The 27,736-nt window shown below is 44.1% G+C and overlaps 1 protein-coding gene across 5 annotated transcripts in view; it reads right to left on the minus strand.

Annotated features, from left to right (window-relative positions):
* The window catches only part of ADGRB3 (adhesion G protein-coupled receptor B3), a 458,204-nt gene that overhangs the window by 286,484 nt on the left and 143,984 nt on the right, over positions 1–27,736 (minus strand). For 4 of the 5 annotated variants that reach the window (XM_079970372.1, XM_079970371.1, XM_079970374.1 and 1 more), the window contains exon 3: positions 5,158–5,268. The exons of the other annotated variant lie outside the window; for it this stretch is intronic. In XM_079970372.1, the coding sequence (XP_079826498.1) occupies positions 5,158–5,268 (111 nt within the window). The remainder of the gene's footprint in view (positions 1–5,157; positions 5,269–27,736) is intronic. 5 annotated transcript variants of the gene reach the window in all.

Genomic DNA, 27,736 nt, shown 5'->3' on the forward strand with positions numbered 1-27,736 from the left:
TTAAGCTGCAAACAAGTGAATATTTATGTAACTAATTCCAACACAGGCAGTGAGCATTTTACGTGTCTCTGACTGATATCCGATCAAACACACACTCGTCACTGCTGACCGGGAAGTGGCCTGAAAATGGGGGCAGAATGGGGTGGGCATATGCACGCTCCACCGATGTGCATGGGGTTCAATTTTTTCTATAGACTGAACCACTGCCTATGCTTCATGTCGACTGAAATGAATGGGAGATGATGTTGTTTTAAATACCTTTTCCTTGCTTTGCTTCATTCCCTCAACTCTACACAATCTTGCCAGACAAGTGCCTCGTCTTGCTACAATGGTTCCTTGAGAGTCTGGGAACAACATGCAAATGAAACTCCAACACGAACAAGGATTTTGAATTCTCTTTGCTTCCTTTGAAAGAGGATGGGAAAATCTGCTTGCAGGCATGTAGGTGTGGGCCAGAGACCTCTGAATTGACATTTAATGCCTTGTACTAAATTAGGATACAAGGGATGTTTTACGTAGCAGTATGGTTTTACTTTCTCATGGGCTCGGTCCTTAAAGCATTGTTACTTTCCCTCAAAGCACTAAGGGTGATTTAGGCCATAAAAAAATATTAAAAATTAATTTTAAAAGGGTTGCAAAAGCATGAGTTATTGACTGGAGCAGCTCATGAATCCATTTAACACTTACCTGCATTATAATTCTGCAATCCATTATGCCTAAAGAGAGGACAATCTGGAGGAATGCACAACTTGTGGTTGGAAAGGAACAGACAGTCATGCTGCAGTCTTGTGCTGTTAGGACCAATGACCACGATGCCCTGCTTGCAATAAGCTGTGTGCTTGCTGTGATATATGATAACCGTCTCCTTCCTTCACCATGCACTCAGCTGCCTAGTTTAGTCATGATTCGGCAACGTATTTCCCACCCACCTCCATCCTGCTGATCATACTTTGAAAGAGAAATAAGATGCATGGAGATGCAAGACGATGACAGTTTTACAATAAGCCAAAATTAATCCACATCTCTGCAGGAGCAGAGATCATGTCATCTTGTCTTTAGATATGCTTATAAAGATTTGTTTCACTGCTTATATATAGATCTCCTCATCCTACAAAGGTTTCCCTGCGCCTTTCAATGGAAGGGGGCAAATGATGCATGTACAAAACTAGCTCTCCATGTTCTAGTGAAGTGAGGGGGACAGTCTGCAGGGGCAAAAGTTCTGTGCGAGCATCAGAGTGATAAATGAGCACATGAATGCAGCATAATTTCACCCCGAAATGTTTGGACATGTTGTATTGCCTGCTATCAGACACACACAATCTGCCACTCCCTAGCACACACACATTCCACCCCCCCCAATTTTTAGTAATTTTGTTTTTGTTTTTTGTTTTTGCAGGGGGCAAGGACGAGTTCAAGGAGAGAACAAATCCATTATTCTGAACAATTTCGACCATTTTGCAGAAATAATTGTATGGCATGACATGCAACCAGGATTTTATTTCTAGACTCTTTTTTTATTAATTTGTCTTTACATAAAAAGAAAATAAACCAGGAATAATCTTGAGTCACAGAAACAAATGAATTCCACATCCAAAAGTCATTTTTTATCAGGCTTATTAATTTCTGAATGCGTACAGGTAAATCTATGATGCATGTTAGAAGATCCTAATGATTCTACTGAAGGAGATACAACATTAATTTAACCAAGAGAAAAGAAAAGCTGCACAGTGAACCACATACGCAATGATCAGTACCAAAAAGGAAAAGGAAAAGAAAACCAGGATGAAAAAAAAAGTAAGAGATGGATATTAGTAACTATGTTGAAAAAAGCGCACAGTATTTTGTAAAATAAATTATTCTGCAGTATGCAAGCTACAGAATGGCCCAGTTTACATATAACACTTAACCAAACTATGGCTTGGTAAGAACGAGCAAAATTGTGAGTACCCAGAGCAAAAATTGTGGCCACTTCACTCCTCCCCTGGTCCTGTTGCTGCTACACTACCAATAGGTAAGCCATGGTTTGGCTTAGCATTACATGAAGCCTCATGGGCTGTCCTCCCCAAGACATCAAAAGTGGTAAACCAAGAGGAAACCTTGGTTACATCTCATTGTTTGGGAGAGGAGCTACATAAACCATTAGTTTGGAGTTATATGCAGCACTGATCCAAAACATAGTTTAGTGCCAGGTAGCACTGCAACATGAGGATCAAGGAAGATGTGAAGTGCCTGTGATTTTTGCTTTGGATATCCACACACTTGTTTGTTCTTAGCAAGCCATAGTTTGGCTTAGCATGGCATGCAAAGTGGACCACTGTTTCCTCGGTATTATGCAAGCGTTTTCAAGTGAGGATTTGCCTCATAATCATCACCTCTTCATATTTTTACAATGGATAGAGGGTACTGTTTTCTAAGGACCAAAGTAAGTGCACTGAAGTATATGCTAAAGCAAAACTGCATATATATCTATATATATAAGAGGAGCTACAGCAGACTATGGCACAGTTCTATGGTAATTCTTTGGGACTAAGAAGCAGACTAAAAGCGCATGGGTCAGAAGAAGCTGATATAATAAACCTGCTGGAATTGTCAATAAAGTCCAGTGCTGCTGGAAGAGATATGTGACTAAATATCTTTTGGAATTCTATGTATAATTTACAGCTGTACATGGGCCACTGATTAAACCAAAGTTAAATCCTCTTATGCCCCTTGATTTCCTCTGAAGATTTTAAAGCGCACCCTTAGTTTAAAACCAGTGGGACTTAACAGAGCTTAACTTTGACTGAATCATACTTATATTTTCTAGGCATTATAACTGGGTTTCAAGGTATGATCCAGAGAGCCCCCTTATGTATACCTCTTTTGAGAGTGATTTATATCAGATGTTTGTGGTGCTGTATCAGGTCACAGCCTCTTGTTCCCATGTTCAGTTAACATCCTTACACACACACACACACACACACACACGTAAAACATGGGAGCTGTTTCAAGGTGATATGATACCTCATTGCATGGGCACATGTGAATAGTACAAAACCACTTATGTGGGGCTGATCACATGGGTCTTTCCCATGGAATCAGAACACTGTGAGAGAGCATGTCAATTCCATGGGGAAATATGCAAATGGTCAGCCCAGCCCATGTGGCCACATTATTCACAGTCATGCCCCCGCAGTGTAGGATTCTACCATACTGAAGCAGCTCCCCTTAAAGGTGAAGTTTTCCAGATAGTGATGTTCATGATAAGAGTCTTCTGCTTAATTTTGCTAGAGTGTTTTGAGTGTTCCTACTCTAGAAGTATAGTGGCGTGCTATACCTATACTTTGAAAAATCAGGATGCACCATAATAGAATCATAGCTAATTTACTAATGTGGGTCTATAAGCACTATGGTTGGGGGGAAATGTGGGTGAGGGGATTGGTGGGTTCATGCTTAATATCTTGTACAGAACAAGACATTTCAGGAAACACAGTGTGCCATTTAGCACAATCAATGGATGGTAAGTTCAGAAACTGTGCTATTTGGGTGATAACTATAAGGTATCACTTGATAACTTGAACTTGTGCAACTTCTATAATCAGTCACCCCACAAGGGACCACTGATTACATCAATTACCCAGCAATGGATATCAAGGGTGGGAGGAGATATGATTATCATATGACCTACCACACAATAGCTGGAGCTTAGAAGCTTATAAGGTGTCACCTACTCCTTAGATACAATGAAGGCCTCCATATTAAGATGTTAGATTTTGCTAAATCTTACAAAACACTGTCGTAACAGGTACAATCTATTCCTTGATTGCATTCTGAATACAATTTACTCCATCACACATACACTTATTTCATGGAATTACATGGAATAAGTGGTTGGGCGTTTGTGGCCTAATGATAAAGAAGCATGTGTACTAATAGCTGTAATTTACCCCTGAAGAATCCCACTCCAGTGTGGAGTAAGTGGTTTAAGGATTGTGATCCTAGTTGATAAATAATTATGGAGAGAAAGCTTCATTCAAAAGAAAAATGGCACCGAGCTTGCTGAAACAACACTGGTCTTCTCTTTTTCAGTGTAGCTTCTATGAGTAAATAATTTCATTTAGCGACCAATGTGCATAACTTTTTATTTGCATTGATCTATTTGGCCAGGTTCATTTGCTAGTTTTCAAGTGCTTTAACTGGTTTAGCAAACTTTCTGGCATCTGATCCAGATATAGCCATGTGCAAATATGTATGCACAGCCTAAGACAATGACTGGGATCCCCTTCTGAGATGCAATGCACTAGTACACTTTGAAGTACCTATGAGAGCTGCACTCAATGCCTAACACTCACTCATCTGGGAATAAGGTAGTGGAACTTTTTGTTCCACCCATTCATATTTACTTCTGAGTAAGCATATACAGGTTTGTACGGTAAGTGCAGGTTTTTATTTTCAAGTCAACAGAATTGGATAATCAGGGCCTTGTTAAAGGAGCATTACAAAGAACATCTTATAAGTTGAACACTGAGGTTCTTTTATTTTCCTTTAGTATATTACTTCTGGTTTTCTGATTTCCCATTGAGTAACTATCCAGTCACTTTGAGGAGGAATCAAGGGAATGGGCCAACTCTGCTCCCACCCAGGAGAAGTGCTAACAAGTCTCATGGGTCCATATATCAGTACCTCTTTATTATTATTGTGCATGCTAATTGGCACCTTGTGTGGGGAGAGGAAAGGCACTCCCAGGGGCACAGATATGGCCCCGAGACTACTCTGTGAGTATCTAGGCATCTTATTTATGAAACAGGCATATGTGTCCTTAATAGGGGCTACACTTAATTTCCTTCTAAGAAGCTGTGTTGTTGTTTTGTGTGCTTTTCCTTAAATGTTTACATTAAGCATCATTATTATATTAAAAAGATATTGCTTTATATTTAAAGGAGGACAAATTTGACAGTATTCACATTTGACACTGTTTGTTTATAAACAATCTGTCTAATTTTCAGCTACTTTATTTATGGACTTTAACTGGTGGCAAAAATAAAAATAAGAAGAAATGGCTTAAAAAAAGTATCAGCTTAGAAAACTGACAAATATGCAGCAAAAGATTATGGAGACATGCAGTGGCTTTTCTAAAATTAAACACAGTAAGTAGAAAAAATGTAACTAATGTATTACCAGTTTGTGCCATAAATTTAGCAGCATCAGCTTGTTCCTGAGGGACCCTTTTCTCATGAACAGATCGAGGTCGCTGACTTTTAATTGTATGATCTCCCATCATTCCAAATTCTAAAGACAGAATAAAGGTTTATGAAAGCTTGTGTGCAGACATTTCTGAAAAAATTACATACTATCTCATGCAATATGTTTGTCAAAAAATAACAAAAATAATAAAAAAAAACCACCTGGAGAGGGCACTGGTAAAACTTCAGACCATGGCAATTAACACCAACTTAGTTTGCTAGGCTAGATAAAAAATTATAATTAGGCTTAATTCTGTGTCTGGAGAGAGTTTTAAACCAGAGGCTTGTTTAAATAGGAAATAGAAACATATCAGTATTTTGACACATGCTAAAAATCAGTTGCAGGACAAAAATCAGTTATTTAGACTGGAGACATTTTACTCAGAATATTTTAAATCAGTGCAAACCACACCAGAGAACTACCACCACTGAGTTAAGTGTTGTTGTTCTATGACAGAAGCTAGTGTTTCCTGTGGAGATCAATACCTTCCCTGCTCATCATTCAGCCTGATGGACTGGTAAGCATATCTTCATGAGAACAGAGACAATGTCACATAATGAAGTGGCCCATAAAATGCTCAGTGATAAGCTGGATGCAATGGCAGCTGTGTCTGTTACTTTCATTGCTTCAGAAAACTCTCATCGTTATTAACAAAGCGTGTGGAAGGCCCAAGGCTTTTTCCCCCTGCTGTTGATTCTAAAACAGAACTCTCTTTGATTTTAATAGGGGAAAATCTATGTTAAAAACTCCCATGTGGGAATCGTGAGATGCTGCTTGAAATAAAACCCAGCTCTGCTGATAATTTTCTTCACTGCCTTTGGCAAATCACTTAACCTCTAACAGCTTGAGCCTAAGATTTGCTATGCCTGTACATAAATGCTTATGACTGGGTGCCTGGACACCTACAGCCATGCAACATCACAGTGTGTTTATATCAGTAACAGAGGCAGGTAAGCCATCACAATAAGCACCAGGACGCCAAATTCAAGATGTACAGATGAGTTCCCTACAGCACACACAAGTAGGCCTCAATCACACTCATGGTGGGAAGTGCCTCAGGAATGAGCAGGCCACTGTGTTGGTTGAGATCACTGTAGCAGACATCATTAGTCCTTAATAATGTGAAATCCCACATTGCAACAGCCCCTTTTCCAAGCTCCTTCCCAGTGCTATTTTTCTAGAAAAGGAGGTGCCAGGATTCACTGTTATCATGGAACAGCAATGAGGCCCCCCTGAGATATGCCAGAACTGAGTTCCGGCAAGTTCCGGCTGAAAGAAAGCCCTGCTCCTTTCTATGAGCTGTTTTGTATATATGACAACCTCCATGCAAATGCATCGGAAGAGAGTGAGAGCTGAGTGGTCACTATTGGGCTCACAGTCAGGTTCCATTTGCCTGTGTATTGATGGATGAAATCTGGAGTCTCGATGTGAAAGTTATATGCAAGGCAAAGATAGTTTGAATAAAGGCTGCAGTGGTCAAATTGTGGTGGTTGTGCATATAACTCACACCTTGCTGTGCCAGTGCTCACAAATGACACCCTTCTGTGAGCGGAGGGCTTGCTATAAACCCAGTGACAGGTCCCACACTCCTAAGAAATTTTGAGTTCTCTCTCTTAATACTTGAAAGGTTTTCATTTTTCCAAAATGGTACAAGTCTCTAAATATTCATGGTTCAATTTTATTTTTTATTTAAATAGTAATAATTATCCACGCTAAGAATAGCTGCACATTTTGCATCTTACAGCGAATATTTTAAAAACCTTATTAATAAAATAAATTTGTGAATTTTCTGATACATTTTACATGAATTCTAAAAATGCCTACGAAATTCAATGTTTAATATTCAACCCATTCCTCCCCCCAATGCTAAATCTAATCTTAATTTTACTCGATGGTTTGCATTTCCTGGTGCAGAAACAATATTTTTTAAAATTATGATCATTACTACTAGTAGTAGCATTACTACAATTATTAGAAAGTTCACTGGGAGTTACAGTTAAAAGTTGGAATTAAACAGATACTGTAACTACGGGGTTAAATATATATATATATATATATATATATATACACGTTCCAATTAATAAAAAAGTGTGAAACTTCTACCCATTTGAGGCCCATCAGCTTGTGCGGGATCCAGGCTACTGAGGGGCCCCTGAGAATGATGGTCTCAGTGGTTCCCTGCTCTGTGGGTGGCATCCATCTTTCTCCTTATCACCACCCCTGTTGTCACTGCTTCCTTTCTTGCCTATCCCTCTGTGCCTGATCCCCTTCACTTTGGATGGAAGACAAGGTTATTTCTCCTCATTTTCCTCACCTTTTAAAGTTCTTGTTTAGATATGCTGAACAAACCCCAAAGATAGTAGATCTTCTAACATCACAGTCCATACAGGTCCTACTGAGTTAAATGGAACTTACTATCTCATATGTGTTCATGGGATTGCAAATTCAAGATATTAGGTGATTATCTAGCTTGATTGCACTGGACAGTGTGAATAATAGAACTAATAGGAGGTTCAGATCTTCAGGGGTGGACACTGGCAATGTGGCACCCCGTGCAAGGCCAAAATTGGATGCCCCTACCCAGCCCTCATACTGCCTTCCCAAATCAGGGTAAGTGAGGCTCTAGGCTTTGGGGAGGAGGTGTGAGAACTCTGGCAGGGTCCTAGAGCCCTCCCACCTCCTTCCCAAAGCTGGGTAAGCACTAATAAGACTTTGGAAAGGAGAGAGGAGGACTCAAGGACCCCATCAGAGACCTTACACCTTACAAGACTTTACTAGGCTTTTGGAAGGAGGCAGAAAGATGCCCCCTCAGCTCTGTGCTCTGTGCATGGAAATTGGTTGTGTTGCCCAAAAACCACCTCTGAGGACTTTGTCACACAGGGGCCAGAGAGCAAGGCAGAACTCAATTCAATATGGCTTCTAAATGGTAACAAATGTCTTCATGTCATGGGATAGCAGCTGAGTAGGATTACAGTTTGGTACCCAGCAATGTAGTGCTACCAACGATATGGAAAAATGTGTGCACACCTGAGGGGAGATTATTTACCCAAACAATATACCGTATTTTTCGCCCTATAGGACGCACCTTTTCTCCTCCAAAAATGAAGGGGAAATGTGTGTGTGTCCTATGGGGCGAATGCAGGCTTTCGCTGAAGCCTGGAGAGCGAGAGGGGTCAGTGTGCACTGACCCCTCTCGCTCTCCAGGCTTCAGGTGAGCCCCACCGCCAGCCCCACAAGCTCAGGGGACAGCGGGAGAGGCACAGCGTGTCTTTCCCGCTGTCCCCCAACTTGGTTAGAAGGCTGGCGGTGGGAGAAGCCTGCTTCTCCCCGCCACCAGCCCCACAAGCTCGGGGGACAGCTTCCCGCCCCAGCCCCGTGCCTGGGGGAGGGAATAATTTTTTTTCTTTATTTCCCCCCCAAAAAACTAGGTGCGTCCTATGGGCCGGTGCACCTTATGGGGCGAAAAATACGGTATATAGCAACAAGAAATGCCCTGTGCTTACAGAACTTCATAATAGACCAAACACAATGACTTAATCCATATTTGATCTCCAGTGACTTTATAGGTAAGGCAGTGGGCATACAACCACAGTCTAAAGATGCATTGAGGTGTAATGCCTACATTGTAATATGTGTGTGTTGGAGAGAAGGCATGCAACCATAGGGCTCCTCCTGGACTTTAATGCACCATTAAAAAAATAATGTAAACAGTAACAGTGAATGCCAGGCTGCTGAATCTCCATTCTGTAGGTAAGGATTCACTGGGCTGTTTGGGGCTGATTGAAAATGCAGCTCAAAACATCTGTAGGGCACTAGGTTGATGAAAACACAGCTTTGTAGCGCTATGCTGTAGTGCTGAAGATAAAAGTTCAAAGGTTCCCCTATTGGTACAACATCACGATGAAACTAAATGGGCTGGCCCACTAATTTGCTCTATGGTGTACTCTTCCAGAGCTACTTGACATTATGTACTACTAGTTACATATGACTGGAGCTGGATCATGGCCAACAGGTTTAGCACTGAGGTGCCGTATACAAAATATATCAAATTTTCCCAAAAGCACATTGAAAATGGCACAAGGGTTGAGGAACGAAGAAGAATGGGGATTCCCCATGGATGTATCTATGTACTTCTCTGGATTGTGGATAAGTTTCAGGGCTCTGCGCCACTCCTGGTTTCAGCCAAAACACTGCTGTGCTGTGATACACCTAATTGGTGTGATTGCCAGGGGTGGGGTGGGAAGATAAAAACCTGTATAAAAATTACTGCTGCCTCCTTGATATGGGTGCCCATACCAGCACATATGAAAATTTCCCGAGCCAAAATGCAAAATTGCCTGTCTGGAGAGATCTGCAAATAATCAGTATGAAGAGCTGTATTAGACGATTAATGCTGAAACCAGAAAAGGTGCTTTGCTTCTATAGATAAGCTTCATTTTAAGACCCAGGAAGCTTGACACTTTTTAATGCATTATTCCTTTTTTCCATATTTCCTAGCACAGTTCTGTCACACCAAGTGAAACAGCACAGAGCGTTCAGCATCATTTGCTGTTACTTCACGTTGTTTTTCTAAATTTCCTCTCAATAGGTGTTTTAGTCACACCCACAACTGGCTGGTATATATATATATATATATATATATATATATATATATATATATATTTCATCACTAGATGGCAGGATGGGCCTTAATTTTAAGCTGCAGATTGCTGCAGTAAAAATGAGAATCTGCTTTTTCTTTCTGTTTTTCCTCCTTCCATATTCTGCTACAGCAAAAAAATAAATAATAATAATAATCAGTAGGATATTATCCTGAGTACAGCTTGAGTGAAAACCCCCAAAACCCAAATTATTAATATGAAGGATGAAGAAAACAGGGCAATTCTGATAGTCGCTTTGATTCACCCTGTGCTTTGCTAAACTAACTGAACTGAAAGGATAAACATGTCCAAGCAGGTCACTGTTCACTCCTGCTTCTGAATACATTCCAATTAAAAAGGAATTCTCAGGTTATGTATTCCCACATGTAATTCTCCCTGGGGAATTCCTCAGTATAATGGCAAAATACTAAAAAAGAAAAAAAGAAAAGAAAAACATATTCCAACCACCCTTCAACAGCTGTTGAAGAGTATCTGTTGGGTTATCCCAACGGCCAGGAATAATGCTACAGAGAGGCAGGGGGGGTTATATTTTCTGTGGGTGGAATCAATGTTGCACTAAAGCAAAGGGTTCCCTCAGGCAAACATTTCAGCTTACCAGATGGAACAAAACCCCTATCTTCCCCCTGTGTGCTATACCTGGAGTTCTCCCCACTTGTCAGTTTTGGCTGCAAGAGTGTATATGCAGGGGGAGGACTGGGGTGGTGGTGGTGGTGGTCATTATTCAGGATTTCCACTCATTAGTTCAATCCCACCATGTCAGTGTGAAGGGATAGCCAATATGTCCTCCCACTTCAAATCTCAGTGCAGTGAGATTTGAATAGACAGCCTTAGACGTGCCCTTGGCCTGGTACACACAAACTGCTAAGCCATAGTTAGCATTCTAAGACTCCATACCAGGGGCCAGCAAACTTTTTCAGCAGGGGGCTGGTCCACTGTCCCTCAGACCTTGTGGGGGCCAGACTATTTTTTTTTGGGGGGGGGATGAATGAATTCCTATGCCCCACAAATAACCCAGAGATGCATTTTAAATAAAAGGACACATTCTACTCATGTAAAAAATGTCGGATTTAGAAGGCGATTGGGCCGGATCTGGCCCGCGGGCCTTAGTTTTCCTACCCATGCTCCATACCCTCCAACATGCTGCCAATTAAAATCGGGGTGCTCATTATGCATGATGATTTTGCTTAGTCACACCCTGAAGGGATGAGGAAAGACAGAGCCTCTACACCCCCCCCCTGTGTAACAAGAACTTAAGCACTCTGCATTGTGTTGTTGTTATCAAGTCAGGTTGAAGCGTGTTCAGGGGAGGGGAAGAGAGGCAGAAAACATTCCCCCATGCAGGCTAGAGGTAGAGGATCCAAGAGCAACATCTGACAGAAGGTATGCGTGGGCCAAGGAAATGAAATGAAAAAGGTATTTAAATATACCTTTCTGAAGAAACCAGAGGCCTTTCTCCTGGGCATGGTCGGCCAACTGGTGTTAAAGAAGGATAGACCTTTCTTTATGTATGCCACAACAGCAGCAAGAATACTTATTGCAAAGTATTGGAAGACACAAGATTTACCCACCCAGGAAGAATGGCAGATGAAGGTGATGGACTACATGGAACTGGCGGAAATGACTGGCAGAATCCAAAACCAGGGAGAAGAGTCGGTGGAAGAAGATTGGAAAAAATTTAAAGTTTATCTACAGAAACATTGTAAAATTAAGGAATGTTAGAAGGATGTTGGAATGAAGCTATGTGGTTTTAGCAGAAATGTTATAAAGGATTAAGTAAAAATGGATTGGTAATTAGTGAAAGAGGAGAATGTAAAATTATAGTATATCAAGATAAATTTTTAGGATAAAAACAAAGATGGAAAGGATTTGCTGAAATATTTAATTGAACTAGAATACAAAAAAGGGAGGTGTGAGGAGGTCAAGAAAATAAGCAAAGGAAAGAAAGTTATGTAAAGGTTGGATTTGTGTTTTTGTGTGTGTGTGTGCTTTGTTTGTTTAACTTTTTCTATTTTTCTTTCTGTAACCTTTAAAACTTTAATAAAATCTATTAAAAAAAAGAAGAAGGTATGTGTGGGAAAGAAGTGGGGGGCACTTATTATTTCCCTACACCAAACCTATGAGAGCAAGAGAATGGGGGGAATGATGACAGAACAGACCCCCCCCCCCAATGAAAACAAAACCACAACAGGAGGTGTTGGTCAGGAAGGACTCAATCTGACTGTCTTTCTGGAGCAGCACTAGGTTTCCTGCCACCACTCTCCTCTCCCTTCTTGACACTTCAGCTGCTTTCCACCTAAGCCACTGCCATCCCCTCACACCCAGAGGTGGGGGGGGGGGAACGCAGCGGCATGCAACAAGGGTGAGGAGATGGAAATGCATTCAATGAGGGTACAGAGATAGCTTGGGCTGCAAAGCAACCCCCAGGCTTCTATCGTTCCCACCCAGACATGCGTGACCAAAAGCTGAGCCACCGATTCCTCCACTCACAAAGAAGAACCATGTAGAAACCAAACTCTCACACTTAAACTGGAGGTGGTAGAGGGAAAGAAAACAACACCCAGCCCTTCCTGCAATTCTCACTCAGCACCAACACAGCCCCTTCCACCACTTGGGTCTGATGATCATGACGACAACAGATGCAGTCAAGAAAGCACTGTCAAGGAGCTCACACACTCCAGAGGGAAGGGAAGGCAGTTTTTGACTCGACTTGTCTATAAGTGAGCTTTGCCCAGCTTGCCACAGCTGCTGCTATCACCTCGGGGTGGGAGCACATGTGAGTGCGCATGCACACACCAGGTCCCTCCTTTCCCTTCACCCCTCCCATGACTGCTCTGCCTGCTTACCCATGAGGAAGCGTGCAGCAGGTGGGTGAGAGGAAAGAGGGAGGGGACTGTGCTTGAGCTGCAGTGGGGTCGCAGTCGCTGCCGCCTGAGGGGAGTCCCAGCCTCGGGATGTGCTGTGAAATCCTCTCTACTTCAGCCAGCTGCCATGGAGAGGCTCAGGACAAGTGTCAGTTCATCCTCCTCCCTGAGATCAGTGGCTGTGACACTGGAGGGCAAAAGCATGACATTCCCAGGTCAAATCAAGAGTCAGGATGGTTTCTGTAAATCTGGGAGTGTCCTGCTAAAATTGGGACAGTTGATGGGTGTTATGTACTGAGTCAAATAGGATCCAAACTGCAGCAGTCTGATTGGTCCTAGAACAATAGGATCCAAAAGGCAGCAGTCTGATTGGTCCTAGAACAATAGGATTCAGAATGCAGCAGTCTGATTGGTCCTAGAACAATGCAGCAGTATGATTGGTTGGCAGGAACCACCCAGTCATGCTCCAGATTGAAGTGAATCCACAACCTGATTGGCTTACAGTAGAATTCCGGAATTAGCCAATCATGTGCAGCCCATTGTGTAAATAATGTATATAAAGCAGATACTTTGAGGGGACATTCATTCCTCCTCACCACTATGAGCTGAATAAAGAGCATGAAATCACTTTGCGACTCTGAGTATATTTCACTGGCGACGAAGGTGGGATCCCGCTGAGCTGACTGCCACACACAGCACCGCAGCACCGCCACCTGCCGCACCGCTGCCTCGCACCGTGTATCCAGGCTTCAGCTCCGGGACACAAGGAACTCAGAATGGCAACCGACAGCAGCTTCTCGCCGTTCAACCCAGCATCCGGAGACTGGGAAGCGTACGCCTCCCGTTTCACCTTCCTCCTAGAAGCCAAAGGGGTCACCGATGAAGAAGACGCCAAGAAGAGGGCAATATTCTTCAGCGTTTGCGGAGAGGAGACATTTGAAATCGCCCGGGCTCTCCTTGCGCCTGAAGACGTTGCTACTGTTCCATACAAAACAATAATGGAACAGCTGAAGGGGCACTTTTCGCCACAGCCCTCAGTGGTAGCTCGTCGAAATGCCTTCTATGCAAAGCGGCAAGCCCCTGGGGAAACCATAACTGGGTTTGTGACCTCTCTCCGCCAAGCCGCCCGGTTCTGCAACTTCTCAGAGCTGGAGAACATGCTTCGTGACCGCCTCGTCGGTGGCCTGAGGGATGAGAAGCTGCAACGACGCCTCTACGCTAAGAAGAACCTAACGTTCCAGGTCGCTCTGGAGGAGGCCCTGGCAACGGAAGCTGCCGAGAGGTCGACGCAAGAGGCACGGCCGAGCCAGCCATCCCAACCGAGGGTCCACCACGAAGACCTCACCGACGACTCAGGATCTGACAGGGAGGAGGTGCACCGAGTACAGCAGCGCACTCAAGCAGCCCACATACCACAGCTGCCTCGACGAGAAGGAGGGAACTGCGCAAGCTGTGGAGAAAGTCACGAGAGGAGGACCTGCCGTTTCCGCAACGCAGAGTGCAGGCAGTGCAGAAAAGTGGGACACATCGCCCGGGTGTGTCGGGCTCGGCCCACCCGATGCCAGGCATCAGATGACCAATCCAAGAACCCCAGGTCCCGGGGCCCAACGCACCAAGGCAACTCGACGGAGCTCACGGACTTCCAGGTATACCAGTTGCCCCACCCCAACGTAGAAAAAATTTATGTAGAGGTACAGATAGAGGGGGCCCCATGCCGCATGGAGCTTGACACGGGTTCAACTCTATCCATAATCTCGGCAAGGACCTTAAGGAAACTGTGTCCTACTGGGGGTCCCAAACTCAGGCCGGCCCCATTCACCCTCCGGGACTTCCAGAAACGTAAGGTCCCCACAATGGGGGTGGGGACCTTCAGGGTGCAATACCGAGGGCGGACGCGGCAACTGGACTTACTTGTGGTCAAGGGCCCCTACATTAGCCTACTGGGATTGTCATGGTTTGGACCACTGGGGCTAGCTGTCACCGGGGTGAACCACACTAGCTTACAAGTGGACGTGGACGCCATATGCAAGGAATTTCCGGGGGTTTTCGATGGGAAATTGGGACAGTATACGGGCCCCCCCATTGCTCTACAGCTTGACCCCGCAGTACGACCGGTCAGGCTCAAGGCCCGCCGGGTCCCGTTCGCCCTGAAACCCCGTATAGATGAGGAATTGGACCGGCTCATGGAGCAAGGAGTGCTGGAACCGGTGCCTAATGCCCCCTGGGAAACCCCAATCGTCACACCTGTCAAGCCTAATGGTTCAGTCCGCATCTGCGCAGACTACAAATGTACTATAAACAAGGCCCTCACGGCCCATGCATACCCAGTGCCAGTGGTCAGCCATGTCCTTGCCACCCTGGCTGGGTCGAAAATTTTTGGCAAGCTGGACTTGGCCCAAGCATATCAACAGCTGCCAGTAGATGAGGCCACAGCAGAGGCACAGACGATTGTGATGCACAGAGGAGCATTCAGGGTAAAGCGGCTGCAATTCGGTGTCAGCGTGGCACCAGGCATATTCCAGAATCTAATGGACTCTCTCCTTAAAGGGATTCCTGGCGTCACCCCCTTCTTCGATGATGTGTTGATTGCCGGGCCCACACCAGAGGAGTTTGAGGACCGCCTCCGCACCGTTCTGCACCGTTTCCAGACAGCAGGTCTCAAGGTGAAGCGGGAAAAATGTCTACTAGGAGTGCCCCAGGTGGACTTTCTGGGATTTATGGTGGACGCAGAAGGGGTCCACCCGACTGGGGACAAGGTACGGGCCATTTGTGATGCCCCAGCGCCCAAGAACAAGACTGAACTTCAGGCCTTCTTGGGACTATTGAACTTTTACCATTCCTTCCTTCCCCACAAGGCGGCGGTAGCGGAGCCCCTACACAGACTCCTGGACAAGCGGGCCCCTTGGGTGTGGGGCCAGCGCCAGGAGGCCGCATTCCAGGCAGTCAAGGACTTGCTTGTCTCAAACTCGGTCTTGGCACACTTCGACGAGAGGCTGCCGGTGGTGCTAGCATGCGACGCCTCACCCTATGGCATTGGCGCTGTCCTGGGACACCAACTCCCAGATGGAAGAGAGGTACCGGTGGCATACTTTTCCCAGACACTCAACGCAACTGAGCGGAACTACTCACAAATTGACAAGGAGGGTCTGGCAATCGTGAAGGGAGTTAAAAAATTCCATGATTTCTTGTACGGGCGGCCCTTCACCGTGGTGACTGACCACAAACCGTTGCTTGGCTTGTTTGCCCCCGAAAAGCAGACCCCCCAAGTGCTGTCTCCTCGCGTCCTCAGGTGGTCAATTTTCCTTACCAGCTACCAGTATGCACTGATTCACCGCCCTGGGAAGGCGATGGGCCATGCGGACGCCCTCAGCAGGCTGCCACTACCGGAAACAGGCCCTGACCCAGCACCTGCACAAGAGGTTATGAGCCTGGAGCTGCTTCCTGACCGCCCCATTCAGGCACAAGAAGTTGCACACCATTCCAAGAAAGATAGGGTCATCTCCCGGGTCCTGGACTGGGTGTGGAGGGGATGGCCCAGCAGCAGCCCCGGGCCAGAATTCGCCGGCTACACAACCCGCAAACATGAACTGTCGGCCCACAAGGGGTGCCTGTTATGGGGAAGCAGGGTCGTTGTTCCCCAGCCCCTCCGAAAAAGGGTCCTCACAGCCCTACACGAGACACACCCTGGGGTAGTAAGAATGAAGGCCCTTGCCAGGAGTTATGTGTGGTGGCCGGGGATTGACGGAGAGATAGAGGCCTGGGTCAAACACTGCCAGGCCTGCCAAGAATCCCGCCCAGATCCCCCAAGGGCCCCAGTCCAGTCCTGGGAGTCCGCCCGAGCACCATGGTCACGACTGCATGTGGACTTCGCTGGCCCCTTTCAGGGGAAAACATTCTTCATAGTGGTGGACTCCTACACCAAATGGCTGGAAGTCGCACTGGTACCGTCCACTTCTACGTCCGCAGCCATCCGGGTACTACGCAGGCTGTTTGCTACCCACGGGCTCCCTGACACTCTCGTCTCAGACAACGGGACTGCATTTACGTCAGGAGAATTCCAAACCTTCACAGCGCAGAACGCCATCCGCCACATCCGTTCGGCGCCATTCCACCCTGCCACCAATGGCCAAGCAGAACGCATGGTGCGGACCACCAAGGAAACCCTTCGCCGCATGACGCAAGGGGATTGGGAGTACCGCCTTGCCACATTCCTTCTAGCACAGCACAGCACCCCCAGCTCAACAACTGGCAGGAGCCCCGCTGAACTACTAATGGGTCGGCGCCTTGCAATCAGATTGGACCGCCTTCACCCCGATAGAGCTCAGGATGAGGTAGTGGTGGGGGAAGGCAGGAACCCCCGGACCTTCGAGGCCCAGGACCCAGTGTACGCAAAGAATTTTGGGGCAGGCCCTGCATGGGTACCCGCCACAGTCACCAGGGTCACTGGCCCCGTGTCGTACGAGGTGCTAACAGATGGGGGGCAATGCTGGCGCCGCCACTGCGACCAGATACGCCGACGATTCCCGGGAGAAAACCAGGAGGAGGAGGACAGGTCAGAGGAGTCCCAAGGGAACAGTGGGGCAGTGAGGCCCATAGAGCAGCAGGGGCCAGCAGGAGAGGCAGAATAAGTAAATACAGAGAGGACCCGTGAGGCTGAAAGGACACCGGAACCAGAACCACGACTGAGCGAGCCGGTTGCGCCAGACCAAACAGCCCCATCACAGCCAGCATCCTTGGAACACGAGCCAGAACCTGAACCCCGGACCAGGGAACACCCCAGGCCGCAACGCACACGTAGGCCGCCAGCGTACCTTGAGGACTATGAATGCGACCTCCCGGGCAGGACTGGAACTTAGAGGGGAGGGGTGTTATGTACTGAGTCAAATAGGATCCAAACTGCAGCAGTCTGATTGGTCCTAGAACAATAGGATCCAAAAGGCAGCAGTCTGATTGGTCCTAGAACAATAGGATTCAGAATGCAGCAGTCTGATTGGTCCTAGAACAATGCAGCAGTATGATTGGTTGGCAGGAACCACCCAGTCATGCTCCAGATTGAAGTGAATCCACAACCTGATTGGCTTACAGTAGAATTCCGGAATTAGCCAATCATGTGCAGCCCATTGTGTAAATAATGTATATAAAGCAGATACTTTGAGGGGACATTCATTCCTCCTCACCACTATGAGCTGAATAAAGAGCATGAAATCACTTTGCGACTCTGAGTATATTTCAATGGGTATGAACCTCCTGCCATATGGCCACGTGAAAGAGATTGGAAGCTTCATCTTCCATTTTAGATTAATCAGGGTTTAGCAAGATGTCTGCAGCAAAAACTGTGGTTAACCTTAACTATAGTTTGTTGAAACAAACCAGCTTCTTTTCAGCCTGCCTGACAGATGTTGTTGGACTCCAACTCCCATCAGCCCCAGCCAGTATGGCCAGCGATCCAGGATCATGGGATTCTTACAACAAATTGTAGTTAAGCTTGACCACTGTTTGTTGGGTTCAAAGAAACAGCAAGCTGTGATTGCCGTAATCTAAAACAGAATAAACATTCCCACGGCCTTTTTTTAGCTGCACCAGAGAGGGAGAAAGGAAGCAGATGAGTCTGAGGCTTCCCTAGGCTCATTCTCATAACACTAGAGTATGATTCAGCTTTTTGTCTGAACCAGCCCAGTATTTCTTTATTTCCCTGCACTGGGAGGACTGTTCTTTTGAACACTGTAAGAATGGGCCTGCTGAGTCAGGCCAAAGGCCCATCCAGTCCAGAAGCCTGTTCTCACCATGGGCAGCCAGATGCCTCTAGGAAGCCCCCAAGCAGAATTATTATTAGAACTACTTTGAAGACTATTGCAAGGATGTGAAGTGCTTTCAGCCCTTGTAAAATGTGCTACACGCTATAAAGCTACCCACACTTACCTTTTGCCCCACTCTTTCTAGGCTCAGGTCTGCACTTTTTACCCTGGAGCTTTCCCTGCAAAAAAAAAATCACTCTTTTGCACTCAATCAGAGCAAACGTCAATTTGGGTTTTTTGTGGATTGCTGTTTCTTCTGATTAAGCTTTAAAGAGTAAGTTTTCATGGAGAAAACTGGAGGGGGGAAGGGGGGGCACTCAGACACAGAACTTTAAAGCTTGGACCATGCCTGGAAAGCACAGAAGAAAAGTAAGTGTGGTTAAGTCCATAGTTACCTCTCTAAACTACCACTACTCTTCATAAGATCACACAGTCTGATGAAAGAGACGTGTGGAACAACTAGAAGTCTTGCATATTGCACTCAAGAGATTGTCTACACTGGATGGGCAATGGTTCTGCAGGGTGTCAGGCTGGAGTCTCTCCCAGGCCTAACTCCAGATGCTGCGAATGGAACCAGGGATCTTCTACATGCAAGCAGATGCTCTACCACTGAGCTGTACAAATACCAAAATGGATAGGTATAAAATATGGACAGCACCTGCAAAGCTTTGATCAACAGACTCTCCATGATTTAAACTTTGACTTTCCAGACCTGTTGTCTTCTGCTGGATGAATTTTAAACATACTTGTGTTAAACTAAAAATTCAAAGACTGCAAGTCTTCTTGACCCAGTTTAAAATATGCCTCTGCCCCACATAGGTTGCTGATTTATTTAATGCATTGCAAACTAAACCCAAATCATTTGCCAATCAATTGTAAGATGGCTGGACAGGGACCACAAAATTGCTGTACCTTTGCATATTGCTGATACCAAGTACATGCTCAGTAATGGAAGCACCATTTTCCTCCTATGTATAGCTTTACTTGGAGGCAGGTTGGATATGCTACATTTCCCCCTATTGAAACAGGTTTGTGGGTCTGGAAGCCCCTGATTTCTGAGTAGAGCAGCTCACGTCTGACACCCTAAGGCATGGTAGCTATACCAAAGAGCTTACCTGCCCAGCTAGCGGTCCACCCCTTGAGAGGGGACAGGCCTTGGCCCTTGTGAATTCCTTTAAAAATGAAAAGTGCATAAATCTACTTAAATAGAATCCGCTGGAGAAAAATAAATTAATTCAAGATGAGTGTTGGCACTTAATAAGCAAAAACAGAGTAATACAATTTACATTAGGTTTCCCCTTTAATATAATGTGTACAGAAGTGGATCCCAGTTTTGTTTTTAAAATTAAAATACTTTAATAATGTCCAAATTCAAGGCTTGTGGCTCTCAAATTTTTTGACCTAATGAGCTAAAAATAACCCATAGCTGATTTTTATTTAAAACCATTCTGCCTCGACATTGTACATTTATAATGGTTCATCAGTTACTGTATATATTTTTAAGCAAACTATTTTTAGCAGTAAAATATGAGTGGCTTAAAGAACCATATTTATTCCATCTAAAACTTCCAGTCACATACTTCTATTTACTGTGGATAATTTGCCAATATCTGCTGTTTGTGTTAACGATTCATAAATTGAGGGAGTGCAAAGTGTATGCGTACTGTTTATTCACAAAACAAAAATGGATTTGGTTCCATAGAGGCATGATGTTTTGTTTTGTGCCTAGACAATGCTGATCAGCTTAGATCTGTTGCCACTGTGATTTCTCAGGAACAATTTATTGCCAGAACAGAGAATTGACAGCTGATATTGGTAACTATGCAAAATGCAGAAGAATTTATTTACTGCCATTTAAAACTACTGGACTGAATAAAAGATTGCTGGGCATTGCTCTGCTATACACCTCTAACTAGATGAAAGCATAATAAAATAATTACCTAAGAGATACCATAAATCATTGGAGTGATGGATTTAAGTACTCCATATTACAGCATATGGAGTTTTTCTTGTTAGGTGTACGGCACAACAAAGTGAAAAATAGTGTTTTCTTTTTCCACACAGGTACATTTAAGCCCAAGAATCACATTTTGTAGTTTTCTGCCATTAGAGATGTATATAAACCTCACCTACAGTGGTCACTGTCTGGTACTGCAGGTATAAAAAAGGAGTAATGAGACAGCTTCTCACATAGTTTTTGTTTGCCTTTTTGGCTGTGTTAGTTCCATGGATATCAACTGTGGCACAGATATTTTATTACCTCTGGCTCAGATCTCCCCACTCAGTCATGAAGCTCACTGGGTAGCCTTCGGCCAGCCACCATCTCTTAGATTAACCTACCTCACAGGGTTGTTGTGAGGGTGAAATGGGAAAGAGGAGAAACATGTACACCACCTTGAGGTCCTTGGAAGATAAAAGGTGGTATATAAATGTAATAATTACATAAATAAAATAAATACATAAACAAAACTATCACCAGTTTGACCAGTATTCCTCCACAGTCGTTAACTAGGGGCTGTATATACACACTGAAGCATATACTATAGTGCTTATATTTTCCAACATTATTGATCACAGTGGGTGATGCAGAACAGAAAGTGGATCTGATCCAATTGTATGTTGAAGTTTGCATCACTTAACTCACAGATGCTCTGTAAACATCTGACAACAATAAACAACTACCCAGATTTAAGTAAAAACCTGATTTGAGAATTTCAATAGGCAAATGCAGACAATATTCAGCTAATTTCATAGTGGAAATATGGACAATCATTATACAATATTCAGCACACAGCAGACTTTTAATAAACCTTTACCAATATACTACCATGTGTATGCAAACACAAAACTTTTAGTAAAAAATGAAGTGCCTAAAAAGCACTTAATCTCTCTCCTACCATCTGCAGATATTGTAGGCAGAAAACAGTACTAATAAAGCTGGAAAGTATTACTTATCTCTGATTAATGCAATAAATTCTGGCTTTGTAATATCTGAATTGAGGTTGGGGGGGATGGCCACCCAGCATAAAATTAAGAATACCTCACAATGGATGTAACTTAAAGGAGCAGTTCAATGCCTTTTAGCTGCAGCATCTTATACAGTGGTACCTTGGGTTACAAACGCTTTGGGTTACAAAAGCTTCAGGTTACAAACTCCGCTAACCCGGAAGTAGTACCTTGGATTGAGAACTTTGCCTCAGGATGAGAATGGAAATCGCACGCTGGTGGTGGGCGGCAGTGGGAGGCCCAATTAGTGAAAGTGCGCCTCAGGTTAGGAATGGTTTCAGGTTAAGAATGGACCTCCGGAACGAATTAAGTTCGTAACCCGAGGTACCACTGTATTAGTAAATGCATTGTAGCTTTGTAAGTGCATTGTAAATAAGTAAGTGCATTGTAGCTTTGCCCCACTTTCCTTTGAAAAGTCATAGAAGCCCTTATTATAAAGTTTTGTGAGTACAATCATGTCTCACCACTAGAGAGAAAGGGCTATGCTGATGGCCCTTAAGATGTGGGGTAAGATTCCATCATTGGCCTCTCCTCATCCTTATCCCCTCCTCAATCTGATGGAATTCATAAAGGAAAGCTGCACCCAGAAGGTGTGTTGGTGGGTACCATGCAAAGCACCAAAACAGGCTGTGCTTCCATTCTACAAGAAAGGACCAGAGGAGCATCTTGCATACATTCTGAAACTCTGCCATGTGCTCTGTGCCCTACTGTCATCATGGAGCAAGCTCCTGCAGGGCCTAGATTGCTATGCTTCCAATCAAGAAAAGAGAAACCATGCAAATCTTGATTAAGTGTACATCTGGGTACAAACAATTTTGCCGCCAGCAAATATACTCGCTGCTGGAGGTAGAGGACACCCCCTCTTTTCCTTGTTCTCCATCTTCCCTGCTCTATTCACACATAAAGAACAGGTAGACCGGGAAGACCTTGTGCAACAAGGATCTGCCTGGAATGAGTGACTCAGATCAATGCTGAAACAATAAAGCCAAATGAAAAATGGCTTGTAGTAAACCCAAAATGACCTTTCTCAAATTGACCAGGTAATGTAGATAAACACAGGTTACTGGCGATTATCAGGGGCTGACAGCTCTGTCGTTCCTCAGGTGGCAGAAAGGGAGTCACACACCAAAATAGTCTTCCCTCCCTTCCCATGAAGTTTCATTTGAAAGCTGTTCGCAAAGATGAGAAAAGGAGAGAAGCATTTGCTGGAAAGTCACACAGGTGGCCCAGTATCAGCATCTTCCCTGCTACCCATGTAGGCATTTCATAATCTATGCTGCATCATGAGAACAACAGTAGGTCACAAAGCAAGAATCCTATATATGAATAGAATAAATCAGCTGGCTGAAATGAATGCTGTATTAATACTGACAAGTACGCTTATCTCCTGCCACATAAATTGCTGAGACTGACCCCCATCTCCCTTGCATATGCTAACTTCCCTTTCCACTACAGTCCTTCTTAATGCATCAAATGCCACTCTGGAGAGTCTCCTAATCCTTAGACCCAGCATTTGAGGGAACATAAAGAACAGCAGAACCATAAAAAAAATGTTGGTAGTTGTGTGAACTTTTGGATCTCTGTCAATTTTTTTAGAGGCAATATGTCCCATCCTAACGGTTTCATCTTGATAGTTTCACCTTGTTCACAGTCAGCTCACTGAACATTCCTTTCCCCATATGTGTGTGACATTAGGCTTGTTCACACATCACACTGAACACAAATATTTGTGTGTAAGAGTGCACACTGCTGATTTGCACAGTTGAACTATTGCGTACATGGACTGAACATTACATGTGAATGAATGTGCAGCAACAAAGATGCTCATTGAATATGTAAGACCCAAATTACCATCCTTGGACCACACTTTTGTATTGGAGAAAAACAACTATTTTCTTTCCCCTCACTGAAATTTCCAAACCTTAAATAAATACTTGCATAAATCTCTACCCTTCGCTCTGTCATGTCCCATTTCTCTCCTCCTCCAAAATACCTCGCAAAATGCAAATTTAGGAAGGTGACAAGTGGAATGTCATAAATCCACACAGAGGGCGAAATCAAAAATGAAGCAAATATCAGTGATCTGAAGCGAACCCATCATAAGACGATACAAAATCTGACAAGTATTGTAGAGACAGAAACCCCTCTAAGCCACAATGGACCAGTTATGGCAAAAGGAGGGAGGAGGACTCTTCCCAGTCAAAACAACAACTGTATTACCTCCAGGTTTCTTGAGACAAGATGATGGATAGAATGCTAAGCTAAAGAAATAGCTACACCCTAGAATAGGGATAAAGCCATATTGATAATCTCGTAACTTCTGCTAGAGATTTTGTGTTTTGGGGAGATGCTGCTCAGTGGCCATAACTGTTTCACATAATTTATTGATCTGTTGTTTCTCTTTTTATGCTTATTAAAATACTAGGCACATCATAAGTGGTCTAACAAGAAATCCATCAATGCTCTTATCCTTTTCCAAACAAATATGGAACCTCTAATGTACACATCAGCATTAATATTCATTGGCTTGCCCTACTGTAATTGTTTTGGCTAGAGAGGTTGACAATAAAACTATTTAGTTCTGTTCTTATTATTTCTGAAGGTTTCCATGCCCCAGTTTAAATGTCCATTCAAATAAATAATTCCATGTTCCTACATAATAATACACACATCACTGATAACTGTAATTAGAACCAGATGAAAGCTTAAACTTGTATAGTAGATAGAGTAGTCTGCTTCCATGTTGGAAACCCAGGTTTCCTACATCTGTGCTCACCCAGGGAGCAGAATGGGTGACTTAGTAAATGTCACCATCTCTTAAGTTAAGATGCAATCCAAGCCTCTGGTTGGCAGAGGTGGGGCTCACAGATGGCACAAGACATTTTGGCACCTGAGGCGAAACAAGAAATGGTGCCTCCCTCCCTTCAAGGAAAGAACGAGTGAGTGAAGAGCTATAGTACACCTCTGCTCAGCTTTGCTTTGGGATCTACTTCCCCTGTGGATCCTGCCACCAGAGGCAGTCACCTCAGCTTGCCTCATGGGTGGGTCAGCTCTGGTGGGGCTTAATGGACCAGCATAACCAATACCACACCTACTAGTCAGGGCAGAAGAAGAGGGGAAGTTAAAATGTCACTTCACCACACCAGGATGGCATAGCAGCAGAGTGAAGAGGCCTGGACAAGTCTGCTTACCCTTTTGGTGTGGCAGCATTGCGGACCACCGATGCTTCCTTTCACCTGGATCCAACCAGGAGCCATGGCTGCTGGGGATTTCCCTATCAGCTGGAAGGATCTTTGAGCTCTCTCTGCCGGCTGGAAATTCAGATCCAAGCCTGTCTGCAAATTGGCCAATGGCTGGCAAGCTTGGAGGCTGGCTTCCCTCAGGTCCGCTCCCAGGATATTTAACATGGCCTGCGCCAGCCCCAGCACCTGCTTCTCCTCCTATGCCAAACCTCTTCATCTGTAGTCAATAAAGTTGTGGTCTGATGTGATCCTATTTTGAATGTGTGGTGTCCTTTATTTCCATCTCAGTTGGTGAGGTGAGGAGAGTGTGGGGCTTGGGCCTGCCATGGGGTGGGGAGTTATATACCACTGGCAATGAAATATTCTGTATCAGGGATTGATGCCTTACACGTTCATTGTTTATTTTGGGGGTTGTTACCCTTTCTAGGTCTATGGGCATGTTCTAACATTTGAGCAATGATAATGGACGTCACCTGCTGTGGTTGCTTCTCCCACAAACCAAATCCCACAAAATGAGTCTGAGCCTTAAAAAGCACATGGAACTGAAGTAAGAAAGAGTCATTTTTCCAACTTCCTTCTTCAGCTTTGTATACTTTACAAAGGAGGGGGGGAATGACCCCCTTCTGCTCATCACCAAGGAGGCCTTGAAAGGTGGGGTTCTCAGAGGCTTCATGTGCCATTATTTCATGCCTTTCTTCCAAGTAATTCAAGGTAGAATATACGGGATTCCCAAGTGGTTTCCTTTCTAGACACTGATCCAATCCAGACCTTCACTTCAGCAAGATTGATGCATATTGTGTCTTCAGGACATGCCCTTGTTCCATTTGGAATGCAATCACAATTATTTATTGAGTAATTAAAACTGGGAGAAGGTCATTTTCAAATCACCCTATCAATGCTATTTTGAATAAATGTTACAGATGCTCCCAACTGCAGTGAGAATAAATATTCTTGCATTGCTTATTTCCCATATTGTTCTTTCCTTTGTCAGGCAGATTTATTTCTAGATCTGTTTGCTTTGTCTAAACTCAGATGTTTTCTTCCTATGTCTTTACACTGAGAAACTTTTGTAATCTTTTATTTATGCACTGGTTCTATTTCTCTCTTCAAGCAATCATGTTCAAAGATCAGCCTTTGTGTTTCTGTGGTTTGACAGAAAGGCATACAGCAAGATCCCCAATAACTATAATGGCAAACTGAGAATTCTATATACCAATACTTTCCTGTTTCAATAGGGGGAAAAACTTTCACTTTTTTGGTGCTATTCAAATAAAAACAGCAACACTTCCAATATTCTACATATGCTTATTTTACTTGACATACTACAGGGACTTGTGAAATGCTGAACTGTTAGACTCTCCTGTATTATGCTTTTCTGAAGGCAATAAGGAACTATTGACAAAACTGTAAAAAAAGGGGGGGGAATGAGTTGAACATCTGTGGTACCCTATTCATATCCATACACCCAAATCCAAATGAAATCCAAGAAAAGAAGCTTATCAGATCTTAGTTATGAATATGCAGTTCAGAATCTGCAATCCCCAAGCCATATTCCTCTTCATATTCCCTTATCAAAACCTGTTTTTAAGGGCTTCCATCAAAACTATATATTTACTAAAGGCCTTCATAAGAATACTCTTGGCTGATTGTTGACTGGAAACAGAGTCCCTTTTCTAGTAGAAGTATGGAAAAGAGGAAGTTTTATCCAAGTAAAATGATAAGATACTCATGGGATCAAGTAGGCATGGTAGGATGTGAATTTATGGTATAATGACAGAAAAGGAAATAACTCCCTGGGGCCACAAATAAAGAGAAAGTGTGCATAAGAAGAACATAACAGAATGTAATATGTGGCAAACAGCACAAATATATGTACTGAGACAACATTCAAATCAGTATATTCTTTACAACTATGTTTTTCTGGCTCCATAGTTTTATATTATAATAGCAGTCAGAAGCATCCCGGCAGGTCCGCATATGAGCTATCCTGCTCTGACGTGTTAAACCAGGGCCAATAAAGGAAATAAGTAGCCCTTGCTCACACTTAATGCTAAAGAGGGCTATGGCTTCATGTGAACCAGCAAACATGAGGGCTCCTGGTGAGGAGACTGTGACAGCTTTGTTTTGCTGGTGGGCAAAGCTAAGTTGTGTTCTGGCTTAGCATATCATCAGAACCCAAATTAATAGTATAGCTGTCCCAGACAAAGTACAAATCTTGGTTACAGCTCATGGGAGAAAGCTAAACCCCAAGACTGTGTTTGGCTGACATGCTAAGCCTAACCATGGCTTAGCTCAGTGCAGTACAGCAGCAAAATGATCAGAGAGAAGCAAAGGGGCCATGATTTCCTCTCTCAGAGTCTGCAGGTTTGTCCGTTCACATTAACGTATGGCTTGGCTTTGTGTTATATGTGAACTTTATGACACCCGTCTTGAGTGACTCATGCAGTGCACACCATCTGTGCCTTTCATAGACTAGTAATGGAATCATAGAATCATAGAGCTGGAAGGGACCCAAGGTTCATCTAGCCTAACCCCCTGCAATGCAGGAATCTCAACTAAAGCATCCGTGACAGATGGCTATCCAACCTCTGCTTTAAAACCTCCAAGGGAGGAGAGTCCACCACCTTCCAAGGGAGTCCGTTTCACTGTTGAACAGCTCTTACCGTCAGAAAGTTCTTCCTAACGTTTAGTCATGATTTCTTTTCTTGTAATTTGAATCCATTGGTTTGAGTCCTAGCCTCCAGAGCAGGAAAAAAACAAGCTTGCTATGTCTTCCATGTGACAACCCTTTAGATGTTTGAAGATGATTGTGGTGATCACACAGGGTCCCCAGACGTTTGACGGTCTATTGATCCCTGTGCCACCACTGTGATTGCTTTCCCGCTGCCACCAACCTGTTTCTCTCGGGTACACACAGAGTCCAGATAGTTGTTAACATTAACTAATCA

The sequence above is a fragment of the Podarcis cretensis genome (genome assembly GCF_951804945.1).
Source record: "Podarcis cretensis genome assembly, chromosome: 3".
Classification (NCBI taxonomy): Eukaryota; Metazoa; Chordata; class Lepidosauria; order Squamata; family Lacertidae; genus Podarcis; species Podarcis cretensis.